Here is a 14619-nt window from a genome sequence, read left to right as displayed (position 1 = left end):
CTACGTATAGGAAATCATTTGAAAGATTATAAATTATAATTAAAAAATAAAACTTATTTAAGGGTTAAACTTCATTCTACATATTAAGTGGTAAAATTATAATTTGATACAATAATTAGTTTCTTGCTCAAGCACTGAGCTCCCTGTCTTTCCTCTGTGCTGTCATCATTTTTTAAAAAAATATAATGCATTTCCAAATATGTATATGTATAGCATTTTTTTGCTTTTTTGCAATTGTATCTCTGACTGCAAATTTTCTCGTTCTAGTTTTTTGGTGGCTGGCACTTCTATAAGCAGTCATGGCGGGCCTTAAAACATCGGACGACAAATATGGATGTCCTGATAACAATGTCTACCACCATAGCTTACATATACTCCATTGGTGTTGTTCTTGGTGCAATGGTGATGGAGCACAAAAACAGCCCTCTTACATTTTTTGAAACTCCTCCTATGCTCCTGATTTTTGTTTCCCTTGGACGGTGGATGGAACATATTGCAAAGGTTTGACAAAGAATGTCGAGTCTAATATGCTATTAGCTATGATTGTCATCTTCATTTAATTTTTAATTTTGCCAATATTTGTATGCTACAGGGGAAAACATCGGAGGCACTTTCAAAGCTGCTTTCCCTGAAGCCAACGGAAGCTGTTCTAGTAAAACTAGGCCATGATTTTCAAATCCAGTCAGAAAAGCCAATTAGTGTTGACTTTGTTCAACGAGGCGACTTCTTAAAGGTAAGCCTATTTCAGTGAATCTATTGTGATTCACTTTTGATATGAGAACTTCATGTCTTTCCTTAATTAATTCCCACTGTCTCCTTCAGTTCATGGATGAATTAAACAATGCCAATGCATATTTTTTAACTGCTAGAATTACATAAGATTTACATTTTTTGTTTATTTTAATACAATTATATTAATTTTATTGAAGACATTTATATTAATACAATTCAAGTTATTCTTTGCAACGATGTAAATAGTTATGTTTTCATAGATTCTATGCTTTTATAGTACACATACCATGTTTCCACGTTACACAACTTCTTTGCTTATGTTATCATAAAAAATTTAGGATGTAGACTTTGGAGATATTTATATTAAATAATATTTATAATAACTTATTAAATAATTTGGTTCTCTCCACCCATTACTTATGTATCTTATCTTTTATCTCCATTTAATGTCTGTGTTCTGAAAACCAGTTATTATTCCCCTTTCCAGGTTGTTCCTGGAGCCAAAGTACCTGTGGATGGAAAAGTTATTTATGGAAGATCTATGTGTGATGAGTCCTTAATAACTGGAGAGTCAATGCCTGTACCAAAGAAAATTGGTTTGTTAACTCTTCTTTTTATCTTCATGATACATTTCAATGTTTGCTTTAAGTAAGTACTATTAAGTAATTTTGCATTCCTCTGATTTTTTAAAAATCCAGGATCGGTTGTTATTGGTGGATCAATAAATCAAAATGGATTATTATTGATGGAAGCTACTCATACTGGAGAGGCAACAACTCTTGCCCAGATAGTGAAACTAGTTGAGGAAGCACAAACATCTAAGGCACCAATTCAGCAGCTGGCTGATAAAGTTGCCGGATATTTTGTTCCTTTTGTAATTGCTGTGTCATCGGTGACCCTAATTGGCTGGATTATCAGTGGTTATGTTGATATCGCCCATATCCCAATCAGCGTAAGTGTTTGCTTTCTTTTGATTTTGTTTGCTTAGTTGGCTAATTTATGTGTCAGAGTAAGTGGAATTTTGCTATTTTTAATTTTTTTTTGTTCACAGGAAGAAGAGAAGCATGGTTTCAACCGTGAGGAAATCATCTTTCAGTATGCATTCCGTTGTGCTCTTAGTGTTCTTGCAATTGCTTGCCCATGTGCCCTTGGTTTGGCCACTCCTACTGCAGTGATGGTTGGGACTGGAGTCGGGGCCATGAATGGAATTCTCATTAAGGGAGCCGAACCTCTTGAAAATGCCCATAAGGTACTCCATTGTTCACTCTTTCAGTCTTATTAATTTAATTTATGGATCATCCCATATTTATTGTGTATTAGATGTATATATCTTTGTAAGGTTAATTTTTCCTAAGCAGTGAGGATTTGAGTTTGAATTATTATTTGATGATTTTATGGTGTGTAATGCTGAAGAAACTCTGTCAGTTTTCAAGCCAGATTAATGGGTCCATGTCGTGTGATGTTTTGGCTTCTCAGTGATTTCCAGAGAATGGATAGTGAGTTAGGATATCAGATGATAACATCAGGAGATATGGAGGTATTAACCTGGCGCAAAATGCGAGAGACATTACAAAAATTCATATTAGTTTGCTGTACATAAATATTTTACTTTAATACTTTGATTTGAATATTCTGATTAATTTTTTATTTGTGATTTGAGTAATTTAAATGAGCTGGCATGCGTATTTTTTCACAAGTAACATTATGTATCAATTAAAATTTCCTCAATCCCTGTTCAAATTATTTTTATAAATACATACTGATCTCCACATAGAATTGCATGAAATGTGTGAATCATTCAGTATTAATCAACTGAGCATTTTTTTGTCTGGAGTTCTTGTTATTTCCCAGTACTTTTTGGTGCCTTAATGACGTATACATGTCATTGGCACCCTTTTGTTATGGCTAACAGCAGATTTACATTTCTTAATTATTTCTTAATGTGTTTGAGTATTTATCAATTGGCCATTTTTTGTGTGGAGTTCTTGTTGCATATTTACCAGTGCTATTTGGTGCCCTAATAACATATACGTTTCATAGGCACCCTTTGTTTTTATAGCTAATAGCAGGTATGCATATCTTAATTACATATTTCCAAATATGTTCGTTTCATGGCTCAACTGATTTAAGAGAAATTGACTTTGCTTTTTTTTACAGGTCAAATACGTTGTGTTTGATAAAACTGGTACTATTACTCATGGAGTTCCCATGGTTTCTCGTATTTGTGTTTTTGTTGAGGAGCAGACCACTTCACTGGCTCTATTTCTTTGTCTTGTTGGTACTGCAGAAGCTTCCAGTGAACATCCCATTGCCTCAGGTAAAGTAGGCTGATAGCATCTCATTTTTCTAAGAGTTCAGTTTTAAATCCGTTTGGTTAAGCAAGCCACACCATGTTCTTAAGCTACTATGTGCATGTACTTTTGCTGGTATGAAAATTTTTAATGGCAATAAATTCCTATTTAGCTAGTCTTTGCTGGAAAATAATTTGGTTCTCTCCACAAAAAGTAATAATTCAATTCTCTACTAATGAATGATCCTTTTTTTACATTTCTCCTGTTTTTCCATATTTCTTCTTGATTTTAAATGTTGTAATCACCAATTTTTCATGTTAACATATTGATGTTACCATGACTTAAGGTTATAATAATAGAGATATGTATGAATGAGATTTGTTTTCATTTCATCAAGGAAATAGATGATTTATATTTATGTTTATAATAATATTTTTGTTAGGTCAATGATCTAATACCCTTAGTCTTCTGATACTGATGAGGATTTCAGATGCAATTTTGTGTCTTAAGGCAAATAGTTGATGGAATGAAGCAAGAGTAATGTGCTCATTTTGAAATTTCTAAACTGGAAGTTTATTTTAGAGTTAAGAGTTGGGTAATGCCAAAAAGTAGTTTTATTGATAAGATGAGAGCAACATAAGGAAAACAATGCAGTGAATCAAGTTTATACATATTCCAAATTTCAAGCTTTCTCTGAATTTGGTGACCTAAATTTTGCAGCTTTGAACACATATCTTTCTGGTAACTGTTTTTTAATCATATGGTTTGTGTAAAATAAATTTTTTATTAAACTGTGTTTACTAGAGATTAATACATATTGAGCTAAATCTATGCTAACCAGTACATACACGGTATTAATATGTAAGTTTTGTTTTTCTTTCATAATGATTCTTAAATTCTGTGACTGACATTTCAGAAATTCTTAATTTTTCTACAGAGAATGTTTTTATGCCAGTTAGTACATAATAATTTAGATTTTAATTACCTATTGATATTTACTATACATTTTGTAATGATCCTTTTTTCCTTTTAGCCATCGTACATTACGTTAAAGAGATGATAGGGTCTGAACTAAATGCCAAATGTGAAAACTTCCAAGCTGTGCCTGGATGTGGAATTAAATGCACAATATCTCATGTTGAACCATTAATGGTGTCTGCTATGCAATCTGAGCAGCTGACCAACTATACCAACCAACTTAGGTGAGGTATACCTATAAGTAGTTATGCTCCTATATCTATATGTGTATGTACTACTCCACTAGCTGCCTCTGCAGGTGTGTGGTGGGGGGTGTTAGTCAGTTATTTAAAAGAAAATCTAGGAGCACAGATAAAAAATTACCTTGGTGTTGTGATAGATTTGAATGTCATTGTTTGACATAACATTCGTGAAAGTACTTGGGAAAAAAACAAAATCCTAGGCCCTTGAGTTTGGAAAAATATCTGTCTTATTTTATTGTTCCTGTCAGACCTGGAAATGTATGTATGTGGTTCTAGCATGATGCTGTCCTTGTCACTTTAAGATACCTCTTCTTAATTGCTCTAGCAATCTTAGCCTAGCCTCAAATTTTCTAGTTGCTCCCAGTCTAATTCGTTTATTAGCTGTCTCACAGTTTTCTCAGTCCGCCCATAGAAGTTTTTCATGAATAATGATACTTTCTATTGTATTTTCTTTCTATATTAGATCTTTCTGCTCAGGATCCCATATGCTTGCCAGATATTTTAGGTGCAGCCTAATGAGTGCAGAGTAGCACCTCTCTTTCACTCTTTTATCCAAGAACACGCTTAACAAATCCTAGCTTCAGGAGTGTTGGATGCTCATAACTTAACCATGAGTTGATTTGGTGTAGTTAAACTATGAAAATGATTGGTAATAGCAGAGAAGAGAATTTATTTCCTGGTAAAGGGGTGTTGTGATAAACGAGATTTGAAGTGATATGCTGGAAAAACTCCTTGAGAGGTGCTTAGTTGTCTTAAACCTTTTTTAGAATGTTCCTTGTCTATTATTTGTAAAAAATATCAATTTCAAGTATTTGCACTTGTTGATTTTCTGTGGTCAGTAACTTTTTCTTATCTTTGTGCTTGAAAGACACATTTTAATCAGCCTTAAATATATACATAATGCTATATTTAGAGACTCTCCCAGTTTAAGAGTTGTTTAATTGATAGTTTATGTTATTGAGTTATTTTTCTGACTATTTTGGCACATATTTAATCTAAAATGGAATTTTGCTGAGACAGATGAAGCCTAGTATTCCTGAGTTTAACTACAGGATGAATAATACTGTCATTTTCCTCCCATTTTCTAGAGTTGACTATATTTTTTACTTATGCTTACTTTCTTTATAAATTGTCTTTTAGAAATCTTTCTGCTGGAAAACCCCCTGGTCCAACAAGATCATCTGTGATAGTGGGAGGAGTTACTGTTGAATTAAATGTATGTGAACCCATGCTGCAAGATAGGAGATCCAATGAACTGCAGCAATTATTACTCACCTCTCCAGATCTGGATAGGAATGGGATTGGAGAGAGCTCTATGAAGTATGAGGTACTGTGTCTTCTGCAAGCTTCAATTTTTTCCCATGTCTGTTTTCTAAAGACATAAAATTATTTAGTAAAAGCTACATGGAACGAATTTGACGGGACAGGGAAAATGGGGACCTTGTTACAATGGGGTTCAGTATTCATGGTTACTTTGCAGCAGGGGCGGATCCAGGATTTTTTTCTGGGAGGGGCACAAGCAAGGCCGTATTCAGGATTTTGTTCTGGGTGGGGCACAAGGATACCTCGTAATACAAAACGAACGCAATGATAATGACAATATTAAAAATCGTGCATATTTTTGAGGATCTGGGAGGGGCACGTGCCCCCGTGCCCCCCCCCCTAGATCCGCCTATGCTTTGCAGGTTGCATTTTTGTGGGATGAGGTAACGTAAAGTGAAAACTTTTGCTACAGAAAGGTTTTGCTTGCTATTTTTATAAATGCAGCCCATGTGCGACTTCTTTATGAACAGGTTTTGTTATTATAGATATTCCTTTAGGAGGCTTTTATCTTTGCATCTTCAAGGGAAGGGCCTGGGACTTCACCTAGATCTAAGGCTTCATTAATGACGAGATTTTCTCAAATTTTTGCTATATGAAGGTTAAATATGCAGCGATTTTTCTGTACATGGAAAATATAGTTAATTGTCTGTGTTTAGAATTTGAAAGTGTGAGATATGTTGTAGAGTATTTGTGTTGTAGAATATGTTGCATTTATGTAGAATATTTCTAACAATTCTTAATAATTAAAAGGGCATTTTGAAAATATTTTTGGAGTAATATTAAGATTTTTTTGTTCCTACGTACATATGATTTTTTCAATTTTTATTCCTAGCCAATTCTTGCAATACCCTTAACTTATTCTTATTTTCATAATTTTCTCTAATCTCTTCAATGATAAGTATTTAAACACTTTTTCTGAACCGTAACATTTGCTAACTTTTACCAATTTATATCCTTTTCTGAACTTAAGGTACTGATTGGCAATAGAGAATGGATGAAGAGAAATGGTGTGCATATAAGTACAGATGTTGATTTGATAATGACTGATGAGGAGGAAATGGGTCATACAGCGGTTCTGTGTGCAGTGAATGGTAAGTCCTCTTAGTAAATGATATGGATATTTCGACACTTCATGATCATGCCCTAAGTTAATGCTCTGTATCTGCTTTTCCCAATCTAAATAATATTTCTCATTGGAACATGGAAGAGATTCATGAATGAAATATTTGGAGTTGTAATTTTTATTTCTATTGTAATTGGAACATTGTTAATTATTAAATGAATTAATTACATATTTATGTATGTCTCTTTGAAAAAATTACATTTATGAATTTTTACTTTTTCCAAAGGGAACCATCATTACATGAAATTCTAATTTTCAAACAGTGTGTTATAAAAATGTGATATCTTGTCATTAAATTGGTAGGATTACTATGTACGATCATAGAATAACTCTAACATAAGTATATATCATAACATAACACAGTACTCTATGGTACTATTTAACAGTGCCACCAATGCAGATTATCAAAATTCTGGAGCACAGAAATTATGTGTATACTCGCAATGAATGTCCTACTTACATTTGGCCTCAGTATTTGTCTTGAACTTCATTCGAAGATAGAAACTTTAATGTCAAACATTGAAATTCTTATTTTTTATAAGTTCTACAATCTTAAAATGGAAATTGTATTCCTGGGCAGATAGTAGTTCGTTTTCACTCTTTCATGGAAGGCTGCGAGATGAAACAATTTAAGGTTGCCCATGATGGAAGTTCCTGATTTTAGTTATTACCTTTCTGGATGAGATAATGGAATTCTTAGTCACCCCTACTTGTAATATGAAAATTTTCTGTGCACAATGCACACTTATTGGCAATGCTCAGTTTATGTTCTTAATCCTTTTCAGGACTGTTAGTGGCAACCATGGCAGTTGCTGATAAAGTGAAGCCAGAGGCGCATTTGGCTGTGTATTCTTTGAAGAGGATGGGGCTGGAAGTGATTCTACTGACTGGAGATAACAGGAAAACTGCAGCCTCTATCGCTCAACAGGTTTGGAACTAGTTCTTGTTGAGAAAATTTTATGCAAAAAAATGTTGTCACTTTATTAAGACTTGATGTACATGTTCCTTGATTTCAGGTGGGAATCGGACGTGTTTTTGCGGAAGTTTTGCCCTCTCACAAGGTGGCAAAAATACAAAAATTGCAGGAAAAGGGAGCCCGTGTAGCTATGGTTGGCGATGGTATCAATGATTCTCCAGCTCTTGCTCAAGCCGATGTTGGGATAGCTATATCATCAGGGACTGATGTGGCAGTAGAGGCAGCTGACGTTGTCTTAATGAGGGTATGTCACTTCAGAATTTTTCTCAAATGTTTTGCATTGCCTTTTCTTTGCATGGTTGATTACTCTTCTGTTAACATTAATGTCAATGTTATTATTTCAAAAGTGAATGGGACTTATTTATCTAGTCTTCCTCTTTTGTACAGAATGACCTGTTGGATGTGATAGGTTGCCTGGATTTATCACGAAAAACTGTGAGGAGGATTCGTTACAACTTCCTGTTTGCCAGCATGTATAACCTTCTTGGCATTCCAATTGCAGCAGGTGCATTTAGTCCAATAGGCTTAGTTCTGCAGGTTAGTAGATTTTATAACATTTACTTTTGTTTTATCCATTATTTGAGTACATAATCGATTAAAAGCAAATAACTAATTTGGAGGTCCTGTAAATTTCTCAAAATATGTAGCAGAATTGTTTTATGTTAAGAATCACCTACCCTCTAACTGGTCTCTAAATTATGACTGCTGAAGAAAATTCCTCCTTATTTTCTGTGAAGAGGTAAAAGTACACCTGTGAAAATTGAGTAAAATATCTGACATTGTCTTTGAAAAATCAGGGAAAGCCGCTAAATTTTGAAACTTGAGTGTACAAATGCTGAGCATCAAAAAATACAATGAAAAACTATTTTCTCTCTTATCTCAATCTAGGCAGTCATCTCACCATCAAAGCTCTTTTTTCATTGTGCCACCAAGTGATGTTATTTTAACATCAGTTGGCTATTGATTTGATCGGGGTTGGCTTGGAGGGAGGGTTTCATTTCAGGGGGTTGTTTGTTGGGGCCACTCATAAAACTGGATATCCCATACATTTTGGAGTTGGGTGTATAATAAAATCAATAGTTTGATGTGTGTTTAGTTAATTTGTGTCATTTTAGGTAGAAAAAACTTTGTAAATTTCCCATATATATATATTTAGGACAATCAAATGATGTCGTACTATGATGAAACCGGTCGTTATGTTTTTTGTGCATATGTTTTTTATTTAAACTTTTGTTGGTGGGGTTTTGAAGAGCTATAGCCCATTCCTCACCTCTCCATTCACTTTTGCCTCAACTGTATTTAATGCCCAGACTCGGTTAACTTGGCCCTATTGTAAATTGGCCATTGCATTTATTCCATTCATAAGAAATATTATTTTGAATTGTAATGCATTTTATAGTTTACTATTCTTTTATTGATGCTTTTTTTTCTTAAATTACATCTCTTCGTGTGATTTTTTAAACTTATTCTTTTTTTCCCTGATAGCCATGGATGGCATCGGCTGCAATGGCTCTTAGTTCTGTATCTGTTGTTGGATCATCTCTCTATCTCAAAATGTAAGTCGGCTTGTCATTTATATATTTTTTTTAATTGCATTTTTTTGTGTTACTGTGTCACTTCAGCTTCCCTAATGCTATTCTCATGCTGAATCTTTCCAAGGTATCGCAAGCCTTCCAAAGCTTCACTTTCAACACCCGAGTATATATCTGCAATGGAAGCGCACAACGCGGCTCTGAATAATGATACAGTATCTGCTGTCTCTCTTCATCGAGGATTGGATGATGATGATGATTTCCGACCTGGTGTAGCTGCTAAGGTTTCCAATGGTAGCACTCTCAGCAGGTAAACTTCTTAGTTTTTTTGCATTGTTAACTTAAACTTTCTGAGGAATCTTCATGAAATACCTATCAGGAGAAAGCTTACTTCCTCTTCATTTAGAATTCATCTGATTGCTCCTATAGTCTATGTTTCTGAGTAATTTTGTATTCTGGAGCATATTAAATTTTGATTAGTGTTTATGGCATGAATTTAAATGATGAAAGCAATAAATTATTTTGAATCACTAATTCATTAGGTGAAATAAATGGTAAAATATTTATTAGATCAGTTTCGCTACCTTATCCCTTTTGAAAGCTATTTTTGTGGGATAATCTTAAAGCTAGATGTAAGAAAAAATATTAGCAATCCTGATGTGTAATTCAATGTGTTGAATAGTAACAAATTTTGAAAATCAAGTTGTCAAATGTAGCATTTTTCTATTATTTAATCATACGTGGAGGTCCCACAAGGGCACTAAGGACTCAGCTTCTTCTTTTTTACTATTTAACGTTCTCCATCTTAGCTTTGACAATAATTTGGTCTAATTCTTTTGTCATACATATTTACAGTTTAGTCGCATAAAACCACTACACATTGTGGAATTCAGGAAGACTCTGAAACTTGTATGTTATCATTGAGGCTAATTTCATGTTAAATAAGTGTTTGATATTAGGCTTTATTGTAATGACTGAAGAGGCCATCCTATTTTAGATGTGGTGGAGTAAGAAATTGAAAGGGTATGTGTAATATGAATTCCCTGGTGCAAATGTATACTTCTATTTCTTTCTTAGGAGTCAATAATATTGTTCCCTTTTAATGGGTTTAAAAAATTCCCTTGGTTTCAATTAGGTTTTGTTTAATCTTATTGATGCTGGGCAAGGAACGATCATAGCCAAGGGCCTGAATGTTGAAATGTTAAATAAAGATATCTACTTTCTCAGCTTCACTATTTTCAGCTTGTATAGGTGCTTGAAAATTGAAAAACACCATGTCAAAGAAGGTTAATTTCTTATGTAATGTTATTGATATCCTGAGGAATGAAAATATCTACAGTAAACATATCAATTCAAGTAAGAAATATAATAAGTACTATATTTAAGACTGAATTCCAGAAAGAAAGAACTAAACGAATTAGTTTCTTCCAGTCGACCCAAGTCATGAATAACATGCACACTGCGAAAGCTTGTAATTGTAGCAACAGTAGTTGTCCTAATTAGTAGTTTTTTGTGGAGAAAATTCATTATGGTGGAGATGATTTGTTTCTGTAGGGGCAGTAACTGATGAAGTAGTATTAATAACATGCATTTTGGCCTGCCTCATGGGTTACAATGGGAATAAAATCTCCAGGGCCTGGACCTATAGTGTTTACAGAATATCCAAATATCAATATGAACTTTGCCCCAGGGCTTGGTTTGCCTCTCAGCAGTCCTTTTTTATCAATAGTTTCTAACTTATTTTGTCATTAATTATCCATGATTAAGCCATTTTTCATATCATCATCATTGCTTTCCTTTTTTTGCAGGAAGCTTAAAGTATGTTTGCTTACCATTTCTATGTTTTTTTGTTCACAGAAGTGTTGTTTTTTACTTCCCCTCTCTAGGCTTTGGTCTCTATTTTAACTATGTTATTTGTCAAATTTGTAATTTTAGTGTCAACATTAAATGGCTTCTGTAACGCCTGTACCTCTGCAATATCATGAATTTTTTGTCATAATCAGACTGAAATTTCTTACCCTTCAGACTGGATGCAGATAGTTCAGCAATGAAAGTGTGACAACATTGGGCACTGTTTGGGCTTGTGATGAGTAAGTGTTCTGAACTCCTGTTGGCTACCCTAGTGTCACAAGCTATGCCATCAGTACCAGCATGCTTCCAGTCACATCGTGTTGCCTTGGAGTATTTTATTAACTTGTGATTTTTGTGTGTCAGTGTTTCAGTTCACCATGTTATGACTGCAAGGAGTAAAATGAGGAACAGTCACATAATTTTGTCTTTCTCATGGACTACAATTTCACAGCACAATCTATTCCTTCCTGCATATTCACTGAAGTGCACTATACATTCCTTATTCTGTGATACTTGTAAGAACTCCTGCAAAATTTAGTTCTTTATTTGGTGCTGGGTGTTTACTTGCATGAAGAATGGTGTGGTCTCAATTTAATACATCTGTTGTGAACATTCCCTGCAAATGCGCATGCCTCCCTGTTAATTCCTGTAGAATACATAAGTGTATTTAGTTTTGCACTTGGAATGATGCAATGCGATACATTTTTATTTCCATCTTTTGGTCTGTCGTTGTTTATTTATAATGTATCAATGATGTCAGTAAAGATTATTTCTATTAATTTCTAATTTGGTGGTTGTTAAATAATATTGGAAAAAGACATTGGTATTAATTCTTGTCCTGTTTGCAAAAAAAGATATATCTTTCAGAGAAAATGATGTGTTTGAAAGGCTATTGATTTTTTTCTTTACAACATGGAGGGCATGAACTGTATCTTGCTTCATGAGTGAAATGTTGAGATCCCTATGACTGTATGTTAATATGTGGGTATTTTCTTGACAGCCTGCTTTGTGTGATGTAATCAGTGAGTTTTTCTACATTTTTTTATACTTATTTTCTATGTAGGCCGTTTTAAATAAGTACCTTTTATTGACCATATTTTATTGCATTCAAATATTTTGAGCATGTATCTTTTTGATGGATATTAAATTGAGTGCAGCATGTAATAAAAGAACAGAATGCTTTGGTGGCAGGTAATCAATGGTCTTATATTGTTTGTATGTAATGCTAATTCAGCCATCTAGTTACGTAGCAATGCTATTAGCGTGTTCAATCCATTTCTTCTATTTAAATATGTTATGTCAAATAATTTAGCTGAAGTACATTTTTGGTTTTACAGCCAGCTTTTTTCTTGCTATGTACTTCCTTAATTTTGGTTTTCATCCATTTAAACTTTTCACTTAATGCAACTGTTTGATGATCACTGAAATTATGATATCATGAACATATGTATGGATGCAACGATGAGATTATTTTTGTGGACTACTTTTATTTGCTAACTTTAGTTTTAAAAATCATACTACCCTTGAGGGCAATGAGGAATTAAGTGTAAAATGAAGATGTATTTCCCTGTCTATAGTTAGATTCTGTGGTGCTGTTTAATGTTAGCCCTTTATATATTTCCATGAAAGCAAATATTTATCAGTAGGTACTTATATGAATGCAGTATTTGAAAGACCACTGTAATATTCTCTGCATCCTTAGTTTACAGTGTATGGACCTACCAAAAATTATGGAGATTAAATTAATTACCTAGTTATGGCTCAAGGCATTTTATTATCTTAAAAGTGAGTTATAGAATTAGGATTTGAGGTTGAAATTCAAACAAAGGTGCATCAATGGAATTAAAAAAAAATTAATATCCTTAGTCGAATAATCCAATTTGAAGGTTTAACCATAAATAAATCTGTATATACCAACTTACACGTGAGAATACCTTTTTATTTTCGTACTTAATACATATCTCTTCAACATTACATTTATAAAAAAAGGTGGTTCCAGTATTCTAACCCAATTATTTAACATTTTGTGTCTAACTGCTGCATGACAGTTTTCCTTTACTACCTTTTATGTTTATATTAGGTAATTAGATTTTTAGAGAGCATATAGCATGTGTGTTTTATATTCTTATAGCTTTTCAGCTTGGCTCTGAAAGTAGTAGCTTCTATGGCAATGCTTGCATGTTGACTGTATATGCTGTTCTTGTATTGTACGTTCTTTCTTACTGAAAATTAAAAGTTTCATTCGTTTAACATTTGGGTGGGTCACTTAACATAAGGGAGGGGCTCTTGAGGGTGATTGATTTTTTTTCTTTTTTTTATGTTTGTCCAGAGTGAAATTTTGTCAAACTCATGTTACCCTTTTAGTTATTTTTCTCTTTTTTTCTTACTCAATGTCTCCTGTAATATGCTGATCGTGCATGATTACTGTGAATGTTTTCTTGATGAGCTTTATTATGCGATAATCATTAGATCCCAACAGTGTTTTGTTTGTTGGAAACCGTCATCGCTGCTCCTGTGACAGTTTTTGAGCTTCCAGCCACATGCTTCTTCATCCTGCAATCACAGCCATAATTACTCTCACCTGCCATTTGCTTTTTTCCCTATACAGCCTACGTGAAGGAGTTGCCTTGCTGAAAAACATTTTTGTCTCCTTATTTTGGAAACTTTCAGGTTCCTTGGGGGCTGTGACCCATGTAGCTCAGGAGGCAACGGAACCGGACCTGAGGGGGCACCATTGCTGCAGTTTGATGAGGAGACGTCTTCCACTCCTCCCTTTAAGGGCTACCGTCCCCTCTCTTCCTCTGACTCATCCACCTTTTCACTCATCTAACCCTTCATTCTCACCAACAAGCAATTTTATTTATTCCTTAGATAAAGAGCCTCTTGCCTCTCTTTAAAGGTATGAGATTTGACACCTGAGCCAAGAATGGTTTACCTTTTTTTTGGCTGAATAATGGCTTAACATATTTTCTCAATTGCGGAAATTTTTTCAAATATCTTCACCATTAACCTTTAGTGACATGAACTTTGCTAGACGATGTGATAAAAATGAGTACCTATAATCATCCAAATAATTCACACTTTGAGTTTTAGTGCAATTGTTGGTTATGCATCATCAAGCTTGAATTTTATTTTGCTAAAATTTGAATTCAGAACGAGGGTAGTTCATTTCAGATTTTATCTTGCTAAACTTATGAATTATCTATTTCTCGTGGGATATTAAATAAACAAGACTATTCCAGGGTTAGATAAAATACAAGAAAAGTAATTACCTATTCAACCATGGTTTATATAGGTTTGAATGAATTGTTTTGTAACTGAGTGAATTGCTTCCAATCAGCTCCTTTTGCTGTTAATTTCAAATTATTTTATTGTGGAAATTCTCTACAAATCCATTGAAATTTTGTTTACCCAGTTTGAAATTGGTGTCAACTTTTAGCATAGATTATTAATTTGAGTGAAAATGGGCTCACATTCCATCAGCTGGCTTATTATTTCTGTCAATGGCAATGTTCATCAGCAGTCATCATGCACTGTCTTATATCCCCAGCCTCAGATTAATTAGTTCCTA

The 14619-nt window shown here is 33.9% G+C and overlaps 1 protein-coding gene across 7 annotated transcripts in view; it reads left to right on the top strand.

Moving 5' to 3' along the window:
* Nucleotides 1-14619, top strand: part of LOC124153705 (copper-transporting ATPase 1) — a 99628-nt gene that overhangs the window by 80080 nt on the left and 4929 nt on the right. For 3 of the 7 annotated variants that reach the window (XM_046527024.1, XM_046527031.1, XM_046527029.1), the window contains 15 exons: nt 268-501; nt 593-733; nt 1220-1328; nt 1431-1684; nt 1784-1981; nt 2890-3049; nt 4057-4225; nt 5384-5570; nt 6537-6657; nt 7475-7617; nt 7706-7909; nt 8053-8202; nt 9151-9221; nt 9325-9507; nt 13719-13947. In XM_046527024.1, coding sequence (XP_046382980.1) covers nt 268-501; nt 593-733; nt 1220-1328; nt 1431-1684; nt 1784-1981; nt 2890-3049; nt 4057-4225; nt 5384-5570; nt 6537-6657; nt 7475-7617; nt 7706-7909; nt 8053-8202; nt 9151-9221; nt 9325-9507; nt 13719-13878 — 2484 coding nt within the window. In that variant the 3' untranslated portion in view covers nt 13879-13947. Of the gene's footprint in view, nt 1-267; nt 502-592; nt 734-1219; nt 1329-1430; nt 1685-1783; nt 1982-2889; nt 3050-4056; nt 4226-5383; nt 5571-6536; nt 6658-7474; nt 7618-7705; nt 7910-8052; nt 8203-9150; nt 9222-9324; nt 9508-11222; nt 11288-12048; nt 12071-13718; nt 13948-14619 lie in introns of those variants that run through there. The other 4 variants (XM_046527027.1, XM_046527028.1, XM_046527026.1 and 1 more) reach the window with 4 other exon arrangements.

Source organism: Ischnura elegans, chromosome 2 (genome assembly GCF_921293095.1).
Source record: "Ischnura elegans chromosome 2, ioIscEleg1.1, whole genome shotgun sequence".
NCBI classification, from domain to species: Eukaryota; Metazoa; Arthropoda; class Insecta; order Odonata; family Coenagrionidae; genus Ischnura; species Ischnura elegans.
Note: the sequence above shows the minus strand (reverse complement) of the source record. Positions and strands in the feature narration are given on the sequence as shown.